Here is a 21,973-nt window from a genome sequence, read left to right as displayed (position 1 = left end):
CCTTGCAACCCGTAACACCCACCCCCAGGTTTCGCTCGTACAGGAAGTATTCTATTCCCCGGCGTTCCATTGGGGCAATCGGAACAAAATCGGAGCGGGACAATAGATGTGACAATGGCAACTAAAAGAAGATATTAGAAATCTCACAATGGAAGCCTGCAGACAGCGGGAGGACAACAGGCTGTGTTATTCTCAACCTTTAATGTCTCAGGGGAGGTTTGGTCGTCGATTTTTCCCTCGAGCTGAATTTATGCACGGAAGATCATTGCAATCCAAATTTGTAGCATAGTAGAACGAGGTTTTTATTGCGCCAGGGTACAGGTAGTCTTACCGGTGTCCAAGTTCATAGCTCAGTTTGAAGTATTTTGCCAAGCAGAACAGTGACTGCTGTTAATTTATTTTTTTATTTTTTGGGGCATTTCCACAGGACACCTGATGATCTTTTGTGGTTGGGAATCAGTGCAGTTAGAGGGCACGTCTCGCCAAAAGTGTCAAATCAGACGCTAAGTCTACATGAGAAGGGCAGTTTGTTCTCTTACGTTCCTGTGCACCCAACAGGGACGGCGTAACCTCTTCACCTCGTGACTATGGTGGGTTGGCAGACGTCGCCCACTGTGTTAACCTCGCTCAATTTGGATATCAATAGAGAGGAGGGGGGGGGGGGTAGAATGTTGTATGGGCTCGTGTGTCTGTGCAGTTATGCCAATTTGGACCTGTTGCCAATTTTTGGTGTAAAGCTAGCTTTTTTTAGTGAGCGCTTTTTCTTCTTCCTCTTTTTTTTTTTTTTTTTTTTTTTTTAGAGAGACATCCGATAATCGATTATCGCTGTGTGTTTACCCCCGCTGAAAAAGAAGAGCAAAACTTTTTATGTAAATGGCTAACACTTCACCAGAACGACTCTCGCCGCTTGAGCTCATTGCATGGAAATGACTCGTCAGAAAATCGTCGTGTAAAGATACTGGGATGATAAAATGGCGTCGCGCAAACACCTACGCGCACACACGTGGTCGTCTAGCAGGTGTTGGCGTGTTTGTCTTTTCAAGCGGTTTTGTTTTCTCAGGCCTGCCCGCAGCCTCTTATCAGTCCGACGCGAGCTGCTAGGAAATCACCTGCAGTGAAAAGTGAGCGCAAGCTTGAACGAGACAATACTTTTGGATCATTACCCAATAATATGTAAAAAAAAAAAAAAAAAAGAAAACACGCTAGTCATGTGACATCACACGCCAAAGTTACCAGTGCCTTTCCGTCCATTGTACTTTGAGGCTCCAAAGTGACACGTCGAAAATCTTCATCCATTATTTGTATTCTCAATCTGCGGTGAGAGTAGCGAATACTTGAATACAACTATTAATACTTGACTACAGGTGCTGGCACACCTTCCAAGCGGCCACTTCTGTTTTTAATCATAACCTGATTACACAGTAGGGGTTTTGTTCACACCTCGTTGGGCCACACTGAGGAGAAAATGAGTTTACTGCCTTTTATGACTTCTAATCTGCTTCGTGCATGTGCGCGGTGATAAACAGAGCAGCAAAGCCCCAAAGTTTGTTGGGCTTGGTCTCGTAAAACGTAATGAAGAGTTAGTTGTAAATTGATGGCTTTCCGCAGACCATAATTACAGCGATATGGATGTGACAGGTATAAAACATGCAGGAAGTAAACACAAAGAGTGGCAATGTGCAGATCTGTGAGAAAGTATTTGCCCCTTTTTGGATTGTTTTTTTTTATGTGTGTTTATTTTTTTGGATCACTTTCCTCACTTGACCCCAAGAGCCAGGAGTCAAAATCTAAAGAAAAAATCCCTCGCCTCAGTCAAGGTTCACGATTCGACAGCTAGGAAGAGACTGGCCGAAAACTGACATCCGTGGCAGAGTTCAGAGGCAGACCGAAAAGCACATAAAGGCTCGTCTTATTTTTGCAAAACAAAAAAAAAACAAAAAGACACCTGAAGGATTCTTAAGACTGTTGAGAGAAGAGTCTGTGGATATCGAAACTAATTTCAGAAAATGAACATCATACCAAGAGTGAAACGTGGTGGTGATGGTGGTAATGCTATGATCTGTTGCTGCAATGCAGTTTCAGGACCTGGACGACTTTGTGATTGACGTTGTGATTGAGGGAACCGTGAATTCTGCTCTTTACCGAAAAATCCTCAAGGATACTTCATGTTTTAACGTGATAAGTTATCATACTAAAAAGGATCAATTTGACTACAGTATTCGGCTAAACAAAGAGAAGGAATTCCTTCTGGTTCAAGTCACTGACGGAACCCTAAGGAGGTATGTAAATCTTCTTTCTAAGCACTTGGCCACATTTAATTTTGTTTTTTTCCAGTATTGCAGAAAAGCAGCATAGGTACATAGCTAATAACTTTGATTTATAGGACAAAAAGGACTCTCGGCTAGTGACTTAAAGTGGATTTAATTGATTTGTTTTGTTTTGTTTTGTTTTGTTTTGCCCAACGCAGAAGTCAAACTTACGTTTAACGTAATAAATCTATTATCACGTTAAACTATGAACATCATCCCATTATAACATAAAATTAGATTTTTCACATGGTAAGTGAAATTCCTCAAATGAGAAACTGATCATGTTATGTATTACTGAACTTTTTTTTTTTTGTTTTTTTTCTGGTGCGGCAGCAATATTCTTCCGCAGTCCACTACTTGTACTTGAGTAGATTGTGTGAGTCCTTTTGGCACCTCCACTGTACAGCCACTTGCCCGAAGGCTCCTGGCCAATCACAATGGAGCAGACTTTATAGCTCCTGGCTCTGACTTCTTCCTATTCAGCCCGCTGATGAAATGGGTGAGCATTTTTTAGGAGGTCCTCAGAAAGGAAACGTCTCCTCACAGCTGGAGGAACATCAGGTGTGCACAACTCAAAGAGCACTTGGCATCACAACTTCAGGATGGAGCGAATGGCCTCTCACCTGGACAAATCGAAAAACTTCCGTATCGAGGCACTCCTGGCTCACCGCGTGGACCAGAGGCCGGACGGCGAAGGCGCATCCCCGGAGGCGGCCTACACCGGGAGCCCCGTCCACAGCCCGCGGTCCGAGACGCCTTCCCCTCGGCCTGCGAACGCCAGCCAGGCCCAGCCGGGGGTGACGCCCAACGCCGCCGTCTACAACTTCTCCCAAGCCGGATTCGGCGCCATGCACGCCGGGGGGTTCCTCGGAATGCACCCGAGGTCCGTGTACCCTTTGGCGGCTCTAGGCGGTCAGCCCCCCGCCTTCGTGTATCCCGGCTTTCCGCAGCTGGTCCAGCCGTACCCGGGTCACTTGACAGCGGGCAGCGTGGGAGGGGTGCACCCGCTGGAGCCCTGGATCAGAGCCGGGATGATGTTCCCGAGACTCGGAGAGTATGGAGGTCAGTGCGTCCACACATCAGATTAAAAAAATCACTCTCAAAACAATTGGGTTAAAAATAACACCATTTTGGGTCAAAAATGGAACCATACACAAATTGGTCGACCCACCTTCTTGAGTTGTTTTGTACAAAACAGCCTAATTTTGGTGGTTGTTTTGTACAAAACAACCAAATTGCGGGGGGGTTGTTTTCTGATAAATAACCCAGAAAGTTGGGTCCAATTGACCCAAGTAGTGGATCGGTCCATCTTTGACCCAAAATTGTACTATTTTTAATCCAAGGGTTTTTAGAGTGATATGTAAAAATGCAGTGCATATTAAAACAAATAGTCAATAACTGATATGATAGAGATCTGCGCATACTGTATAGTAGTTGTGTCAAGATTTATTCATGAATATATTACAAGATTGTAGCATAACATAAATTTCAAAAAGTAAGCACTGTTGACACCCGGGTGCGACTAATAAAAAAAAAAATCATACAGCTTTTTTATACACTTCTGTTGCAAATTCATATGAAAACAATTTGATTTAATTGTACTTAAAAAATGCATTTATACTCTCCTTATGATATCCAAAACAGTATACTTGGGGCTGTGTGAGCGTATTTTAAATTCAGTCTGTTCAGGATGATTCATCTCCCTAAATGAGATGCAAAAATGACAATAAATGTGTAACACCTGAACTAGACCAAACACTTCATCAATGGGATAATGTTTACACTGTTTTCATTTAGATAATGGACCTCTGTGGGGTTTTTATAGCTCCTTCAGAGCAATATCATCTTAGTGAAACAGAGCTGGGCCTGACACCTCTGAGCAATACAAGTCAGAGTGTTTGACGGTTTTAAAATATTTGAATTATTTTAGAAAAAAAAAAGAGGTTTACTAATGCTACATTAAAGTGAATAATCCTAATATTATTTCATCTACAATATATAGTTCTCCTATTATGCACCTTAAAGTGAACCTGCAAGTATAATACAAATACGACATGCACGTGTGTACGCATTAAAGTATGTTGTATCACCTACATTAAAGTAGATTCATTATACAAATAAAAGAGCACATTTACAGTAATTGCAAAACAAAAATGTTAACTACTGCACAAGTCACACAATTGAAATCATTTATATTTTAAAATGAAAATCCATGCTGTGTCCCTCAGCAGGACCGGCCCAAGCAGGTTTGTTGGGGAAGTGCCGGAAGCCCAGGACAGCGTTCACCAGCCAGCAGCTGTTGGAACTGGAAAACCAGTTCAAGCTCAACAAGTACCTGTCCAGACCCAAACGTTTTGAGGTGGCCACATCACTCATGCTGACAGAGACCCAGGTACCTTCTGCATGTCATTGCTGTTTTATTATTATTGTACTATAGTACACTCATCCGATGAAGTCTGTCAAGCGATGTGGGGTTTGGGAATTACTCCTAATTGGACAAGTGCTGCATGTTACTTCAAAAACGATGCTGCAGTCCTAATCAAGTCTTTGTTTTTCTTTAACTAGCATCCAATAATGTCTCTGCTGTCAATTTCTCGAGAAAAGATCACACTGCCTGCAATGTTTGAACCTCTCTTGATTCATGCTACTCCACCCCAGGTTAAAATTTGGTTCCAGAACAGGCGAATGAAGTGGAAGCGAAGTCGTAAAGCGAAGGAGCAAGCGAACCCGGCGTCCCCGCTGAGCGACGGCGAAAGAGCCGACAGTGTCCAGCTCCAGGCGGACTCTCCCGGCTCCAGCCTGGAGGATGAAGATGAGCTCGAAGGCGAGGAAGAGGACGAGGAGCCGCTTGCGCTGCCGGGTTCTCTGGGCTCCCTCTTGAGGCGTGCCGGAGGAGTCACGGAGAACTACAGGTCTTACTTGGAAGAGGAGCTGGAGGAGGGAAGTTCAAGAAGAAGTGGCGTTTTCCCATAGTTGTGGCATATGCTTGGATTGTTTGTGTATTTATATTACTCTGGAGAGGACAATACACAGGGGCGCAGGTGCACAGATTGTATTTATCACAATCCAGTCATTGAAATGTTATGTCAAACCACAATGGATCTTTACACGTAATGTTTAATTTTTGAATGGGCTGCTATGATTCTGAGCCAGGCGTCAGAATCCATACAGACCTGGAGGGCATTTATGTAGTTAATAAAGAAATAATTTACAAACGTAAGCATGGTTAACTGCACTTCAGACTCTGTTGTTACATGGCTATTTGTGCTTCCTGGTTTGGTTTACAGGCCATGCTACTTTCTATAACATGAAGTATTTTAGGATGCCTTAACACATTTATAGAGACCTTACAGTAAAATATGCAATATTTTGAAGTGTTTTTTTCCCTCTTATATAAAATTGGTCCAGCTTCTATGAAATGGATTTTCATTGCAGGAAAATGTAAGCATACACCTCACACATAACATGTTCGATTGAATTGTACTCTTAGTTAGCCTGTTTCTGTTTATACTTTAAAATGTTCTCACTGAGTGTGACCTTGTCAAAATATTTTAAGAGTCATATAATTTAATATATTTTACCTTGATTTTGCAACTGTGGTTTATATTTTTGGGATGTCATTGCTCAACAAATAAAGTTCATTTGAAGAATAAATGGTCAGAAACGCATTCATTTTCAATTGTAGGGCACGCATGCAGTTAAAAGCCACAATGTCAGTAATTTGTGCTAATAAAATAATGCTCCTTTGCTTTGTCGTCCTCCTTCAGCTTCCGTAGTTACCATGGTAACATACAACGCGCTGTCGACTCGCAGTGGACTTCAAATTCCTTTACACGATTGTTTCTTTTTTCTTTTTACTTACAGCACAAATGGAATTAAGTTGTTGGAAAGTGTTCATACTCTAAGCAGGTAAGCGTTCGTTTGTCTCAGATTAACACATGAACAGTTAAACTGTCACCTGTATTTTTATGTGTTAGAATCAGCACAGTAAAATAATGGAAAATGTTTGAAAGACTTCATAATTATTGAATGTTAGACAAAGTCTGCCATGTTAAGGACATAGATGTACAAGTAATGAAATAATATTTTAGCGTGTGAAGATAAGAGCTACCGAGCGTGCTAACCGGCTACTTAGCTTGTGGTTAGCTCGCTAGCTCATAGCATGCAATTATTTTAATCTTACCAAATTTCACAGTGCCGTAGTGTGTTTTTTTTCCCCCTCAGGTACTTTCTACTTAAATAACACTGGCGTGTTTTGAATCTTACCGTGCCATTAACTGCAAGCATGTTGATGTATGGACATTCAATTGAAAAAAATATTTGTAACTTTTCAATATTGTGTGACTGTTGGGTTTTTTTGTTTTGTTTTTTTGTCGTTGGTTTTTCGTGAACGTAGCCGATGCTGATGACGCATCATTAGCCCTTTCCTGTCATTATGTGTTAGATACATTTTCCTATTCTCAACCTAGTATAATGTTGGTCAGGTTCTTCAGATTGCCGTTAGTATGAAAATAGGAAACATGACAACAGTCTCATTTTCCTTGTCTTACAGTCATGTTAGCTGAGTCGGAGGGTCCGAAGCCAATTGGGTCAGAAGCACTGTGGAAGTCCTCCATCATTGTGAACAATACCAAAGTAAGCATCTTCCTCCTTGACACTGGCGAAGCCTCCTTTTCATCTACATGTGTCATTACCATAGACTGATGATGATGATGTACTGAGTCTTTTTTTTCTCCCCCCCCCCCCCGCCCCCCTTTGGCAGCATCCATGTACTCAGCACAAGCACCAGCGCCGTGCGCCCGTTCAAAGAAGCTGCTTCCTGGGACTGGAAACGAAGCCCGAGCTGCTTTGGGAGGACTGGGATGAGGGCAGGGAATTTACCAAGTCGCTGACGTTAAAGAACATCAGCCTCAAGCTCCAGAAACTTCAGTTAAGGTCAGCGGCGGTTTTCGAAAGGCAACGCGCAAGTCATAATTGGATACATCCACGTGAGTATTCTGTCCTGGCTCCCTCTCAGACCTCCAGTGACCAAATTCTTCAGCATCTCCAGTTGCCGCAACATCGCTGTGAGCCCAGGGACAACTTTGTCCATACAAGTCACTTTTAAACCCGCAGAGAAGGTAATAATAGTTCGTCGTGCATTCGTGTACGCCTATCTCGCACACGCTGCTGTTTGATGTGGTCCCTGCGAAACGTCTTGTGTGTTGTACAGTGTAAGTACGAGGACAGCATTGAGTTTCAGGGCAAAGATGGCGGCTTCCAAGTATTGCTTCGGGCTGTGGTTCCCTACCCGGCCCTGGAAGTGCCAGACACTGTGCTCCTTCCACTCTGTGCGGTGCATCAGTCTGCTTCTGCTACTTTTCTGCTCAAAAATCTCAGGTAATCTGGTGATCGCAGCATCTCTGAAACTTGCCTGTAAATTGTCTGCCCGTTTGACGTGCCGCACACAGCAAACTCCGCACGTACTTCCACTGGGAGTGTTCGGAACCTTTCCAAGTGAGTCCAGAGGAAGGCGTGCTGCTGCCCAGCCAGGAGCTGGAGATCGCGGTTTCGTTCCTGCCACAGCAGGCGCTTTTGTACACCAAACACGCCTCTTGTCGTTTTGGCGAGGAAGGAGAGAAAGCGGACTGCTGCGCCACAGTGCGTCTTCAGGGAGTGGGTACTGTAATTCGATGCCAACACGGTACGAGTGTGCGAAAAGTGGAGGGCGGAGAGAATCATTCAGCTCTTATCTTGTGTCTGCTCTTCTTGAAAGCCAAGTACCCATATCTTCAATTGAGAAGCCCGAGTTCCAAAGCCGAGCAACAACACGGTGGCCCCGTGCTTATCTTCGGTTCTGTCGCAGTCGGGCAACGTTTACAGAAATGTTTTGACATCTTTAATCCCTCGCATGTGAGTCAGGCTGGATTTGGCTTTTTGCACACCTTCAATGGACATTTACATCGTCTTTAAAGGGCAAGGCAACCCCAAATTTTTCTTTACAATAATATGTAATATGCACCCCCACTAGTCTAAACGTGGCATTCTGATTATATTGGAGTTTGTGGAACATGAGACCCAGTCAACCCAAACATTTTTTTTTTCAAGAATTTGTTCTATGCAAGCCCACTCGTTGAAACAAGGCACTCTGATAAATATTGCGTTTGTGGAATAAGAGTTAATCCGCCCTTGTTTAGCCATCTCAGAGGGCAGCCATTTTGTCACTTCTGTCGACTGGAAATGACATCACAACAGCTCAGGGCTCAGGTAACGACCAATCACGGCTGACCTGTTTTCTGAAACGGAGCCGTCGTTACCTGAGCCCTGAGCAATTGTGATGTCATTTTCAGGCGACAGAAATGACAAAATGGCCGCCCCCCCCAAGATGGTTAAGAACGGGTGGATTTTGCTGCTTTACTCACCTTCCACAAACGCAATATTAATTAGAATGCCGTGTTTCAACTGGTGGGCCTGCTGGGAACATATTGTTGAAAAAAATGTGTTTGGGTCGATAAGCAAAATCCACCCATTGTTATCCATCTCAGGGGCGGCCATTTTGTGACTTGATGTCGATTGAAAATGACATCACAGTTGCTCAGGTAACGACCAATCACGGCTCACCTGTTTTCCTAAGCTCAGCCGTGATTGGTTGTGACAAAATGGCCGCCTCCTGAGATGGGGAAAAAAAACAAGTGGATTTTGCTGCTTAATTCGTATTCCACAAACACGATATTAATCAGAATATCAAGTTTAGATAGAACATATTGAAAATCAAATTTTGGGGTTGACTTAAAAATGGTCTGTTTTTCTCAGTTGTTGTCATTTAGATTCGGATTCTGAACTCACATTGACAGATACCCGATGCACCTCATCATCAGATTTGTATCCGCATTTGAAAAAGCCCTGATTATGATCAAAAGATATCTGATTGCTTGTGTTTATATTTTTGTCTTTCTATTTATGCTGCGCTGTCTTCCAGGTCACTGCGTTTTTTTCCCTTACTCGACTTTGCGGGGGGGTTCCCTTGTTGGGGTCCGTATTCATCTGCGATATCGACAGCGGTAGAGTCGCCGCAGGTCGAAGTGTGACGGCTAAAGTCACCTTTGCGCCAACTATGGCTGATTCGGTCTCTGTTGAGTATTTGACCATCGAATGCAAAGGGGCGCTCAACAAAACAGTGCTGAAGCTCATTGGAAACTGTACAGGTAGGACACAGATATGCTGTCAGTATTTTGATTGGAACAATCCGTCAAATCATCCTGGGATGCTTTCTTTTTTTTTTTTTTCTTGCCAGGTCCCAAGCTGTCTTTTTCTCCATCCGTGGTTGACTTTGGCTGTATCGAAGTGAGAACCGCAGCGTCACAGACAATTGAGATGGTCAACTCTTCCTGCGTTCAGGCGACCTATCAGTGGGACCTTGACCGCGCCGGACACAGCGTGTTCAGCATCCAACCACAATGCGGCACCTTGCCCCCCAAGAGCTGCGCAACGCTGACTGTCGTCTACCTGCCGGCCGTGCCTTTTGCCCATCACAGAAGGGTGCCATGTTTGATACTGCACGGGGTAAGGAACTACTGTGCGATGCCACAATTCTGACTACGACACCACGAATACTGATACCAAAACATTATCATGGCCATAAACCTAAGACAGACTTTAAAAGCAGTGGAATAGTGCTCAATAGGAACCTCAAATTCTTTGTCTTTTTTATGAATTCAAAATAATATTAGGCAATGTTGGATAGTAAATCATGGGCAGAGCTAGAATGGGGCAGGGGGGGCACTGGACCACCCTGAAATTAGTTGTTTTTAAAGTGAATCAAAACAAATTACATCTTAATGTAATATTATTATTTTCATTATTATTATTATTATTTTTGTTTTGTTGTTGTTATTGTAGTATTAGTATTATTTAAATTGTACCTATTGAAACATGTTTTGTATATATGTTAGTGCTGTCAATCGATTAAAATATTTAATCATGATTAATCGCATTTTTCGTAGTTAACTCATAGTTAATCACACATTTTATTTATTGTAAAAAAAAAAATAGCTTGGTTTTTCTGATTTATCTTGAATTTTAACAACCTCAACACGTATAAGAGGATTGAAGCGCTGTATTGAGTTATTTATTCAAGTGACCTGTATATAAATGTACTGCAGTATAAACGAACATGTTAATAGTCCTGCCAGACAGTACTTTTCATTTCCGCTACACATTGCGGCCGTGTACGCAACAACAAAGGCTGATCCATCTTTTCCTTTCTAGAAGCCTTTGTTCCTCGACCTGATTGGTACGTGTCACTCAGCTCTCCATAAACCAGCTGTACTTAGACCAGAACATTTAGCGGACTTTCGAGACGATCGCTCGGACATCGTTAGCATCCTGCTGCCGAGCAATAGCACGCAGCTGGATCCGCAAGCATTCTGCTTAGCCGTGGATGAGGTGACGTGTGCTCCCACCCGGGTACCAGCCCAACCCCAAATAACACTTCAGTCAAATAACATTTCGGTCCAATAACATTTCAGTTATTTTGCTCAGCCGGCCATTTCCCTCGCCCTTTTCTAGAAATCGAGCCGCCAATCGGATATCTCGTCTGTGCGCTCGATAACTCCCAAGGAAGACGTGGACCAAGTGGCCTTGGCCGATTTGGATTCACCTGCTTCGTCTTCCCCCTCCACACGCGTCTCAGTGGTGCCCAGCGAGCTGCTGTTCAAGCACGTCACGCCCATGTCGACTTCGTCTGCACCTTCTCAGGGCGTGGCCGTCACCAATAACTCCTCCATGAAAGTCACGTAAAGTTGTCTCCTTGTTTTCTCGAGACGCTCAAACTGTTGTTTTTTTGTTTTTTTTTCCAAAGCTCAAATTTCCTTAAAACCTGCATTTTATCCCGAATCTTTCTCTCGCAGCCTGGTATGGACCAATGCCGCAGACTCCCCATTCTCTGTGTCCCCCTCAACACGCAACCTGTCGCCACTCAAGTGCACCTCATTCCGAGTGACTTACAATCCCAAGGAACTGAACGCACTGCACGCGGCTCAACTGGAGTGCCTCGCTTTTCACGTAGGAAGAATTTCTTGAAAAGGTTTCGCTTATCTAGTGTCACTTTCTTTCGAGATATTTCTGTCTATTTTCCCGTCCAGGTGCAGCAAAGTCCGTCTTGTGACAACGAGGACCAGATATGCCCCCCCTGGTGCGTGATCGTCCGAGTCATTGGACATTCCTTTCAGCACAGCAAAGATCACTTCTACCCGCACTTTTCTCTTGAGCCAAATACAGTGGTAAGCGTGACACCCGACGCCTACAGAAGATTTGAATCGGTCGTGTGTGTGATACAGAGGCTAAGCTGCATTTTCCAAAATTTCGTTCAATCATCATGTGACATATAAGCTGTGCAACCACAACACATTTTGGGGGATTTTGTTTTGGTGCAATAAAATCAAGGTGGAACTTTTTGGTGCTATCCCTAAATTGAAGCTTGGCGGTAGCAGCATCATGCTTTGCAGCTTTTTTTTCCCCCGAGCTGCAATTGGGGCCTTTGACAAAGTGGAAGGAATTATGAACAGTTCAAAATAGCGGTCAATGCTAGCGCAAAGCCTTCAGGTTTCTGCTGTAAATAGTGTCAGGAAAAGCCTACTAGAACAGTTGGAATTGATTTGGAGTTAATCAGGGCCTGGGCAGGTGTGTGCTGGATGAGTTTGACTGTGATTGGTAAATTCAGAAAATAAGTTGTGCAATCTCATTACCGCAATTGTTAATGTTTACATTTGAAAAGATTAACATGTTTTGTCTTATACAGGTTGTAGGTCACATTAATGGTAGAAATAGCTTCAAATTATTCCTTTTGGCTATTTTGTTATACAGCAAAAAAAAAAGAAAGAAAAAAAAAAAAAAGTCATTTCAACAGGGGTGTGTAGACTTTTTATATCCAGTGTACATGCCATCGGAGTTTCAAACGGTATCCACAAACTCTTGAGTATTTATTTATTTTTTTTCCATTTGTTGTAGGTATTCACTGGCCTCAGCGTTCGATCCTATCAGACGTTGCTCCTCCGCAATCATGGCGAGCAGCCCCTCACCTTCTGCCGGAACCTCAACGAAAGCTCGGACCCCGCCTTGGAGGCGTCAGTGTCCGTCGTGCCGAGGTGCGGCTTGCTCCCGCCCGGGGCGCACCAAATCCTCACCGTCATCACTACTCCCAAAGAAGACTCGCCCGCAGAGGGAATTAAGCTGCGCCTCCAGCTCAATTCCGGCAAATGCACAAAGGTACAACACAGACGGGCCCGGATCGCATAAATATTCACCCACCAAAAAAAAAAAAAAAAAATGGATGATTTCCTTTGCGTGCGCTTTAGGAAATTACAGTTTTCAGCATATTGGAAAAGATGACTGTGTCACTTGAAGGAGGTGGTAGTTTATATTTCCAAGATACGTCTGTGGGCTCACCCACCCAGCAGACCCACGTCATCAGAAACATCTGCCGCATTCCTCTGGGGTAGGCTATCATTCCTTTTTGTATTTCGACATCATCACACCCCAAAACGTCTTTTCTCTAACCGTGTTGTCACAGCTTCCAATGGAACATCCACTACTCCGAGCAGCACGTCATCTCTGTTCGCCCGGAAGCGGGCGTACTGCAAGCCAACGAGAGCACGGTGAGCCGAGTTCGGTTTATGACCGTAAGAAATCAACTCCAGAGCTTTAAGATGCTTTATTGATTTATCGATTCTCAACTTTTGCAACATCACAGCAGCAGAAATGGTCCTTCAATCCAAAGGAAGAGAGAACGCACGTCCTGGAGCCGGCGCTCACCTTCTGGCCAATTCAAAACCCCAAATATAACAAATCCATCATTACCCTCAAAATAATGGGCAAAGGTGCTAAAGGCTCCATACAGGTAGGACTCTTTGGCAGTTAGGAAGGAAGCGGACTGACTCTTGCAAAGAAGCACCAATATGGATTGACATCTTGCCGCTCAGGTGGTTAAAGACGTCTTGGAAATGGGAGACACGCTGGTTGGACGCGCTCAGTCCATTAATGTTCCCCTGGTGAACAACAGTACCTGCTCCATCTCCTTCAGCGTTTCCATTGAGCAGACGCTACAAGATGAGCAATTTCATCAGGACATTCAACCTGCCGCAAATGGTATGTGATTCCAAACCTTTATCGAGCCTGGGCACATTTTGCACGAGAAAAGTCTTTGGTTTGCCATGATTGAAGTTGGCTGTGACCACTCCCGCAGCGGCGCAGCAACCAACCTCGGGTCTAATCCGCCTCTGCGCAGAGTTACGCCAATGGAAATACTTTTGAACATAAGAAAAAATTGCTTTGAATGTTGTAAACTTTATTTGTATTGAATGGCGTACTTCTTTTACGTGCCTCTAACATAAATGAATGAATAAACATACACTGGTAGGTAGTAAATCAATAATCGAAATTGGACCGTTCACTTTCCCGCGCCACAGCGTTTGGGAATCACGCCCCTTTGTACCGAGTCCGCTTCCATCTTTTCCAGCCCTGCAACTTGACTATGAAGGTGGAACCGTGGCCTCGCACTCCACCTTTATGCTCCGAGCCACATTTCGGCCGGATCGACAAGCCCACTACCGGTGGATCATCAGCTACCAGACACTGAATTGCAGCGGTATCCACCGAGGGGAAAAAAAAAAAAACCCCAACGCACCTCAAACTGTTGTTTTTTTCGACTCCCTGCATGTCTTTTGTCCTCGCAGGCGAGCTGTTGTCCCCTCCGCAAGCGGTGTGTGAGGTGCGCGCCAAGGGTGTGTTCCCCGCCGTGCAGGTGACGGACGTGTGCAGCGGCGGCGTTGCGGCTTGGCTCAGCAAGACGTACGTGTGGAAACTCCTCTCGGTGGACAGCCTCAATGCGCAGCTGCTCTCCGTGCCCTCCCCTGTGGAGAACACGTACAGAAGCCCAAGAAGTCACCGGTGAAGCGCACGGCATCATTCTTGACCTTTGTTTTTCCAAATCAGAATTTGGTTGATTGATTGATTTATTGATTTATTTTTTGCCTTTCTAGTATGCGCACGTACCCATCCATCTTAATCAAAGCCATGCTGGATGTTAACTTCAGCGCAGCTCCCCTCAATTCGGAACCTTCGACGTTTGCGTTTGTGTTTTACAACCTGGGCTGCATCCCCGTCGAGTGGTAAGTTGGGAAAGGCAAGACTTGATGGTTTGTGTTTTGTTAATGCTCGGTTGAAAATGCTGCTGCTCGCCCCTTAACTGGAACACGTAAAAGGGAGCACAAAACTCTGATTCTGGCCTCCCGTCACTGGCTTTAAAGTCCATTTTAATATTTGGGAATGTTGTGGGGTTTTTTTTTTTTTTTTTTTTTTTTTTACGGGCCCAGCTTGCAAACATCGCATGAGCAAACCCAGAAAACAGGCACTATGACGTCATTTTCAGTTGACAGCAAGCGGCAAGTACACGGCAAAAAGGCCGCCCCCTGAGATGGATTAAAACTGGTGGATTTTCTGCTTAATTCACATTCCACAAGCGCAATACTGATCAGAATACAGATTTTAGACCAGTAGGGGCACAACTTTTGGGCTTGAATTCCCTTTTTTAAAAAAAAATGTTTCTGCTTTCAACTTGACTACAAAAAGAGGGTCAAAAAGTGTGCAATCATTCTTCATCCTTGGGGTGGCTTGATGGAAGCACGTCACAGATATGATATTGACACACACAAATCGGTAAATGTGTCTTCTTTATTAAACACTTTTGTTCCAACGTACTGATTTGCTTCCTCTTGAAATTCAGGACATTCTTGTTCCCAGACGACCAGCAGGTCGACTTTAAGCACTGGAGCGAGCGAGAAGAGTTACGTCACAACGAGCTAGAGCAGATGCAGGCATGTCATAGTCATTCTTTGGAACATACGACAGCAATCGATTTGGATGAAGGTATTTCATTGTAATGTATTTTCCTGATATTTACAGGTTGTGGAGCTTTTCAGCGTTTCTCCGCTTTCGGGAACTCTGCTTTGTGGACAGCAGAAATCTGTACAGCTCAGCTACAGGTCAGACGGAGGGCACGGGGGCTCAAACTGGAAAAAATGGAATCATTCGTTATGTTCTATCATTTAAAAGTTAATGCCAACATGCTAATAAAAGAAAAATATGAAATCTTTCACTGCTTAGTGTTGGCCTAATTTAAAGCTCAAATGTGGTTGTGATGCATTATCACAGAAATCTGACGAGTATTTTTTTTTTAAGACAATGTGTTTTAGGGTAGGGATGATGTTCTTTTTTTCTAGACCAAAAGACGCTTTTTTTTTTTTTTTTAAGTATAATCGCATTATTATTGATAATAAAGGCAACATTTCCAGGGGAAAAAATGTGTAATGTTATGAGACTCAAGTTGTGTTTTTGAAATTCACACAATGTGACTTTTTTTCCCCAGGTTAAACTTTGACTTCAATATCATAATATTACGACTTCATCTTGGAAAAATACAACTTTATTTTTTAGATTAAGACTTTTTTCCATGTGTCTTTGTTCTTGCAATGTCAACAATACAGCTTAGTTTTTCTTTGCAGCGTTTTCCTTTAAAAAATGATTTTCTTAATGTAACGTGATGACTTTTCTTCTTGCCCAAGGCATTTTGTTCAATTATTATGCCATGTAGAAGTACACGTGGTAGTGATGTTTAATCCGGATCCTGAGGGGTTTCCTTTGGGGGCGGGGGGGGGATCGGGACTCTCTCATGTAAGCGGTACAATGACATATTTTGATCTCAGATTTGGTCTTCCAATGCTGTGCCTTTTACAGCCATGTCATTGCCGGGACACATCAGTTGCCAATCATATTGAAAATCTCAAACGGCAGAGAAATCCTGGTACGTCACTGCTCAAAAACATCTTTTTTTTTTTTTTTTTTTTTAGTCTTGTATTTCCTCAGACAGGATACAACAAAATAATTTGCTTGCTCGTCTAACTTGCCTGGACGAGTTAACCAATTGCCAATGTGTTCCTGACAGCTGCACTTCCAAGGGGTGACGGTGGAACAAGAGAGACCGCATCTGTACTTTTTATCCAGGCATCATGTTTTCACTCCGATCATGATCGGGGGTTTGACCCCTCCAATGCAGGTGGGACTTGACATGTTTGCAACTTTATGGTCGAGCTTCTTAATACAGTGCCAGCGGTCGCTGCCGCCGCCGGGCGCCGCCCCCATGAGCCGTATTTTTTGTCTTTGTGCCGCAGACGTACGACCTTTACAACGGCGGCGACGTTCCCGTCCGTTACGAAGTGGACGCCGGCGTGCTGTCGCAGCTCCAAGAGGACAACTTTAATCAGCCGCTGCTTTGTTGCCTCAACCCGGTGGGAGTCGTCCTGCCGGGGAGGATGGCCAAGCTGGAATTCATTTTCTCCCCGCTGGAGGCCAAGATGCACAGCGTAGGCGGAAAGTCATCAACGTAAAACTCGTTTCGAAATGTCGCTCAGCTTTGTCTCTTGCCTTTTGTCCATTACCAGATGGATATTCCCATTCACGTCCGACACGGGGAAACTACCGTCGTGAGGTTCGACGGCTGCGGCTTCGAGACTCACATCGATGTGTCCCCGAGCACCGAGAGCAAACCTGCGCCCCGTGTACGGAGGATACCCCTCCCCGGGCAGGTGAGAATGGTATATTTTTGGGGGACGATTTCCTTTCTAAGTTCTCCCGACAACGCCGTTGGAAAGCTGTGAAAATGTGTGCGCAGAGTGCGTTCCTGTCCGAGGACAATATCTCTCTGGGCGAGATCCCGGTGTGCTCGCAGTCTTCTCGAGTCTTCTTCCTCACTAACGTGTCCTCGAAAGAAATGTTCTATAAATGGTGTTTGACTCAGGTGAGCGTCCCGCAGCTACAGAGCGAGCGTTACATGACAAATAACGTCCAAAGTAACGATTTGTTGTTTTGAGGAGGTTTTTGACGATATGCCAGGTGACCAAGTCTTATGGGTTGTTGTTTCCTATCGGTGTAAGGTGATCCGCATCCAGCCCAAACAAGGCCTTCTACGTCCGGGGGAGAGCATCATTTGTGTGATGACCTTCATGGCAACCGACTTCCCCACGATTCATCATCTAGACATCATCTGTCAGGTATCATCAGTCGCGATATCAATGCTCTCATCTAATCTAAGTCAAAATACGCAAACTACTCAAGAGTGCAAAAAGAGCATTGGAAGTACTGTACGAACACGCTATTAAAATCATGGACAAGAAATTTGAGCACATGGTACAAAAGTAACGACACTTGCCAACACGAAAACCTTCTGTGCTGTCATTGTCCTCATGTTTATAGTTTTGAAATTGTGATTTTTATCGTGTGCCTATCGTTAATTACTTGTTCTAATGTATGTTGCAAAATGTTTGAAGGACTTAGTGTCTTGCTATTTATATGTATTTTTTGTTATTGTATTTTAATGCTTTTTTTTTTTTACACCATGGCCAGCCATGGGACTTCAGATGAAAAATAGCCTTTTGGCAAATTCTGGCTTTTTTTAACCAGGATTTTTCATTTGTTATGTGAAATTGCACTGTCCCCTTTCAAATAAACTAATCTAGTCTAATATTAATATTAATGTAAATGTTATATTGAAATAACACATTTCCTTGTTGTTTATTCTTATTTTGTCAACTCTACACAGTAACCTTTGTTATTATAATTATTATTCATTCATTACTCATTTTACACCTCTTGTTCATATATATTTAGATTTTTTTTTTTCCTGTAAACATTTCTGTATTATTAAGCTTTATCCTTTTTTTAGATCCTGTTCTGTTCAGTGTTCATTATTGACATGATTATTCCCTTTAGTATATCACTGCATATTTTTTTCTACTCACTTTACCCTCACATCTCATTTAGATTTTTTTTTTTTTAACTCATGGTTTTGTTGTTGTCCTATTCTGTACGGTGCTATTCATTCCTCTTTGTATTGTTCTTATTATTCAAAGCACTGTATTCTGTTTCTCCTCCGGTACCTTCCAGCTGACTGAGCAGGCCGCACTGGCGCAATATTTGGACTCTCTGCAGCGTTGGGAGCAGGAACGAGAGCAGCAGCAAAATGAATTCACCATCACGGAGCGGGACCTCGCAGAAAACCGAAAAGTTCTGGTCGATAAGGTCTCGGCGTCCTGCGTCCTCAAAATAGATGACAGCGACGATGTGACACTCTCTGTCCTCTTGTTGTCCTCTTGTCACAGGTGTGTGCGGCTCCTGCTCAAACAAAAGAGCCAGCGCTGGGCAGACACAAGGTGGGCGTCATTTCCCATTCAGACGTCCCCGCAAATTGTATATATCAAAGGTAATTGTGTGTCTTCCAGCAGGCTCTTCCACCTATTTGTAGCCGTGTATTACGAGCAGAGCAGCGGGCTCAGTCCGAAGCTGTCAAAGTCTGGAAACGCCCGATACAGCCTCAACCGACGCTGCTTCATTTGGAGGTGACGGCGCGCTCCTATCGGTCGCAGGAATATCTCAGATACTTCCCCGACCACTTCAATAATCGTTTCAGGTAAGCGGGTGAACATTTCAAAGCTTCAAAAAGGGAAATGATGGTAAAATGATTTTCCCATTGTTTTGACGATAACAGCTGAGAGCAAACAAAAAGTTCAAATCTAATTATTATTATTGGGTTTTTTTTTAATTGGAAAGTATTTTATACGTGTATTTTACTTTTGGAACATCATGGCAGTGGTGGTTTCTGCCAACAGGTGCTTCCAAACGATCAAGCCTTTGAGACCTAAAATATTGTCGGACACACTACTTCAAGAGGGGCGCCCGTCGCAGACGCTGGGCCCCGAGCGACACTTCCTCGAGCACGTGATCACTTCTCTGTTCAGGTAACGCCGACTCGAGACAAACCGTCATGATCGTTGAGCCGTCCGATTCAGACTCAGTATTGAATTGTGAGGCTTGTTCACGTGGAGCTTGTCATATTTCAGCCTTTTTGTTGGTTTTTCCTCAGCATTCACACTCAATTTACCAGGGCAGTTGTTTTCAAACGTTTTACACCAAGTACCAAAGCTTAAAAAAAAACAACATAGTTTTTCAGCACTTTTCATGGCAACATTAAAAAATACAGGAGTGTGGTTTTATTGATAAACAAATTGAATCATTGTAAGCTAAAAAGTGAAATACAACTAAGAAATTTATTGCACTGCAAAAAAAAAAACAACAAAAAAAACAAGCCACTGTGATATTATTCAAAGTTTAAACATTAACACTGGACTTTAATTGATTGAATACCGTACCAAAATAATAATTCAATAATTAATCATTAAATACAAATGTATTTTAAAAGTTAAATTAAAAAAAAAAAACCTAAGTAAACATTCGAAATCAATCATTAATAAAAGCTGACATTCAAATTCAATTCAAATGTTTTGTGCTTAAAAGTTAAATACAACTGAACTGCACTGTAAAAAAAAATGAAGCCACTGTAAACATTTAAATCTGTGATTCTTTTGTGTACCACTAGAGGGAGCCCACGTACCACACTTTGAGAATCACTCTCCTAGGAAATTCCAAATCTTACTTTTAGGATCTTTTATGGTGATGTTAATCTGGTCATTCCCAGATTCCGAATATGACTAAGAATGTTTTCACTCTTTCCCTTCAGGAGCATCCTGGATGACGACGCCTTTTCCCGGTCTCTGCTTACTTTGGCATCCAAGCCGCTTTTCTACAAGCCGAAAGTCATCTTCTCCTCTGCTTCGGCAATACCACAACCCCTAATCGGGTTGGACGAGACAAATCCCGAACTTCACGTCCGCGCTGACAGCTCGGGAACGGCGGGAGCTTCCGGGACGAGGCTGAAATTGGCGCCGCGTGCTGAACGCATACCGGTGGGCGTGTTCAATGATATATTACTCAACACCCTCCAGAATGTGATGATGGAGGCGGTCCGAGGAGATCTGGACCTCACCGAGCACTACAGAGCGTCTTCGCCAAATGTCTCCGTCAGGTAAGGACACCGACCAGATTTGCCTCCCTAGTATCAAATATAAAACAGATCCATGTCCAGTCCAGGCCGCAAATGAACGGCGCTGGCACAAAAGCCACCACTGGCAAATTTAACCATACTTCTTACCCCAAAATGATTTGCTAGGTGTTTTAATTTCTCTTTTGATGGGTGGACAGGCACTCTGGGGACACAACTATTTGTGTACAATTAAAAAAAAAAAAAAAAAAGATATTTTCTCTAAAGTATGTCCACTTTAAATAAAAAGGTCAAATCAAACTGTTAAAATGATGTTTCTTCCTTCAGATCCAGGAGGTACCCCACTGCCAAAGTCAAGAAGGACGACAAGGAAGCAACCCAAAACAAACCAACACAGGCTGATTTTAAAGCCTCGCTATCAACAGAACATCACACAGACACATGTTGAATACATGCCATCTTTTCGTGAACTTTCTTCATCTACCCAGCAGTGGGCATGACTCCTAACGTGGGCCATGCTTGCACTTCTACTCAATGTACCAAACCTCTGACATGGTAAGACGTGGCTCCTTTCCATAAAATGTACTTACGTTTGGTAATATACTTTTTTAAAAAATATTTCAGTCATATATTCAAACTGGTCATGTGAGACAGTTGAGGTTGATTTTCAAATGTGTAAACGACAATCCACACATTGCACATTTCAAGATATGTACATTTAAATTGCAGTGATTGCACATGCAGAAAATAAAACGCTTTCATTCGTTTCACTGTCGCCTTTTAGAGTGTCATCGGTGCGTTAGGCCTTTGCAGAGTTCCATGCGTGTGTGCTGCCACCTGCTGGCAACATTGGCGCACTTCAGTCAGACTTGACAGTCAACTACAGTGCCGGGGTCCTTCGTTTCCGACGGCACACTCACTACTTACTCTTTATCATTGATTTGGTTGCATTGATAGCCTATAAGTATTTTTCAAACTAATTGTGAATGATTTGACTACGTTACGTACACAAGAGTTGCGTCGCCGCCGTAAGAACGTAATTCAGTCGTAATCTGAGGACCCTTCGATTAGTAGAAATCCCCTTTCTGAGCAGGAGGCATAAAACAGATGTCGTGGCAGCGCTTTAATGTCATTTTACACATTACGACACAACCTTTATAAGTTTGATCCTAACTAACTACTCATTCAGGGACCGAATAGAAATGTAACGATATGTCCATGCGGTATAATTTAATGGGAGCGACCAGAGCAGGTCGACTATTTGAAGTGTCCTCTTTAATCCACTAGGTGGCGCCCAATACAAACAATCTGGTGATTGCCATTCCATGAACTTCATTTATTGCCCTTGCCTTGGCCCACACTGCATTACTGAAACGTTCGTGATTTTGTGGATGATTTCTAATCTGTGTCTTTCTATTGAGCAAAAGTGTCACTTTTCATGAAATAACTGGTAAGGAGCACTCACAAAAAACGAGTGGAATAAATCTTATTCCACAAATGCACTATTTATCAGAATGCCCTGTTTCAACCAGTGGGCCTGCATTGAACATATTCTTGAAAAAAAAAATATGTGTGGGTTGACTTCAGCTTTTAAGGCAGACAAAGAAAGAAGCAAGTCATTCATTCAGGCATGCTTCGTTTGCAACATTTGTATCGCTTTTCTCACCGCACCTGCCCCATAATCTAATAGCGTTTCGCAAACTTTATCGAGACGCACATTTTACATTACAAAAATGCT

The 21,973-nt window shown here is 43.3% G+C and overlaps 2 protein-coding genes across 9 annotated transcripts; both read left to right on the top strand.

Annotated features, from left to right (window-relative positions):
- The first annotated feature begins 535 nt into the window (after positions 1–535).
- On the top strand, positions 536–5,847 carry LOC147136799 (uncharacterized). Of its 3 annotated transcripts, none has more exons than XM_086051852.1 (4): positions 536–590; positions 2,643–3,371; positions 4,538–4,701; positions 4,968–5,847. In XM_086051852.1, the coding sequence occupies exons 2-4, from the start codon at positions 2,912–2,914 to the stop codon at positions 5,280–5,282; spliced, it is 939 nt and encodes a 312-aa protein (XP_085907978.1). In that variant the 5' UTR covers positions 536–590; positions 2,643–2,911; the 3' UTR covers positions 5,283–5,847. The 3 variants fall into 3 exon arrangements, with proteins under 3 accessions (XP_085907978.1, XP_085907979.1, XP_085907977.1); XM_086051853.1 differs by lacking the exon at positions 536–590 and adding an exon at positions 1,694–2,279 and having other exon boundaries at positions 4,541–4,701; XM_086051851.1 differs by lacking the exon at positions 536–590 and adding an exon at positions 1,694–2,279.
- Positions 5,848–5,993: 146 nt separating this feature from the next.
- cfap65 (cilia and flagella associated protein 65) lies at positions 5,994–21,005 on the top strand. 6 transcript variants are annotated; one of them, XM_086050835.1, is made up of 36 exons: positions 5,994–6,093; positions 6,174–6,218; positions 6,862–6,944; positions 7,072–7,244; positions 7,327–7,429; positions 7,522–7,688; positions 7,760–7,968; positions 8,065–8,201; positions 9,268–9,493; positions 9,583–9,851; positions 10,557–10,754; positions 10,857–11,083; positions 11,198–11,351; positions 11,432–11,569; positions 12,297–12,554; positions 12,644–12,783; positions 12,859–12,943; positions 13,039–13,185; positions 13,268–13,433; positions 13,804–13,932; positions 14,021–14,234; positions 14,327–14,455; positions 15,070–15,160; positions 15,249–15,328; positions 16,080–16,146; positions 16,288–16,398; positions 16,514–16,705; positions 16,784–16,927; positions 17,014–17,139; positions 17,276–17,392; positions 18,285–18,419; positions 18,500–18,550; positions 18,620–18,807; positions 19,007–19,135; positions 19,915–20,259; positions 20,563–21,005. In XM_086050835.1, the coding sequence occupies exons 3-36, from the start codon at positions 6,864–6,866 to the stop codon at positions 20,681–20,683; spliced, it is 5,247 nt and encodes a 1,748-aa protein (XP_085906961.1). In that variant the 5' UTR covers positions 5,994–6,093; positions 6,174–6,218; positions 6,862–6,863; the 3' UTR covers positions 20,684–21,005. The 6 variants fall into 6 exon arrangements, with proteins under 6 accessions (XP_085906961.1, XP_085906966.1, XP_085906965.1 ...); XM_086050840.1 differs by having other exon boundaries at positions 6,084–6,218; positions 7,552–7,688; XM_086050839.1 differs by having other exon boundaries at positions 6,084–6,218; positions 10,557–10,733; positions 18,623–18,807.
- Positions 21,006–21,973: the final 968 nt, after the last annotated feature.

The sequence above is a fragment of the Filicampus tigris genome, chromosome 14, assembly GCF_054856515.1.
Source record: "Filicampus tigris isolate MCC_2025a chromosome 14, RoL_Ftig_1.0, whole genome shotgun sequence".
NCBI lineage: Eukaryota > Metazoa > Chordata > Actinopteri > Syngnathiformes > Syngnathidae > Filicampus > Filicampus tigris.
The sequence above is the reverse complement of the archived record's forward strand: the minus strand, read 5'-3'. Positions and strand labels throughout refer to the sequence as shown.

Excerpts from the sequence above, each read along its gene's own strand:
- LOC147136799 (XM_086051852.1), top strand. The coding sequence starts at position 2,912 with ATGGAGCGAATGGCCTCTCACCTGGACAAATCGAAAAACTTCCGTATC. Across the intron at positions 3,372-4,537 it reads GAGACTCGGAGAGTATGGAG|CAGGACCGGCCCAAGCAGGT; the intron begins GTCAGTGCGTCC and ends TGTGTCCCTCAG. Across the intron at positions 4,702-4,967 it reads TCATGCTGACAGAGACCCAG|GTTAAAATTTGGTTCCAGAA; the intron begins GTACCTTCTGCA and ends ACTCCACCCCAG.
- cfap65 (XM_086050835.1), top strand. The coding sequence starts at position 6,864 with ATGTTAGCTGAGTCGGAGGGTCCGAAGCCAATTGGGTCAGAAGCACTG. Across the intron at positions 11,352-11,431 it reads TGGAGTGCCTCGCTTTTCAC|GTGCAGCAAAGTCCGTCTTG; the intron begins GTAGGAAGAATT and ends TTTCCCGTCCAG. Across the intron at positions 16,147-16,287 it reads CAAACGGCAGAGAAATCCTG|CTGCACTTCCAAGGGGTGAC; the intron begins GTACGTCACTGC and ends TGTTCCTGACAG.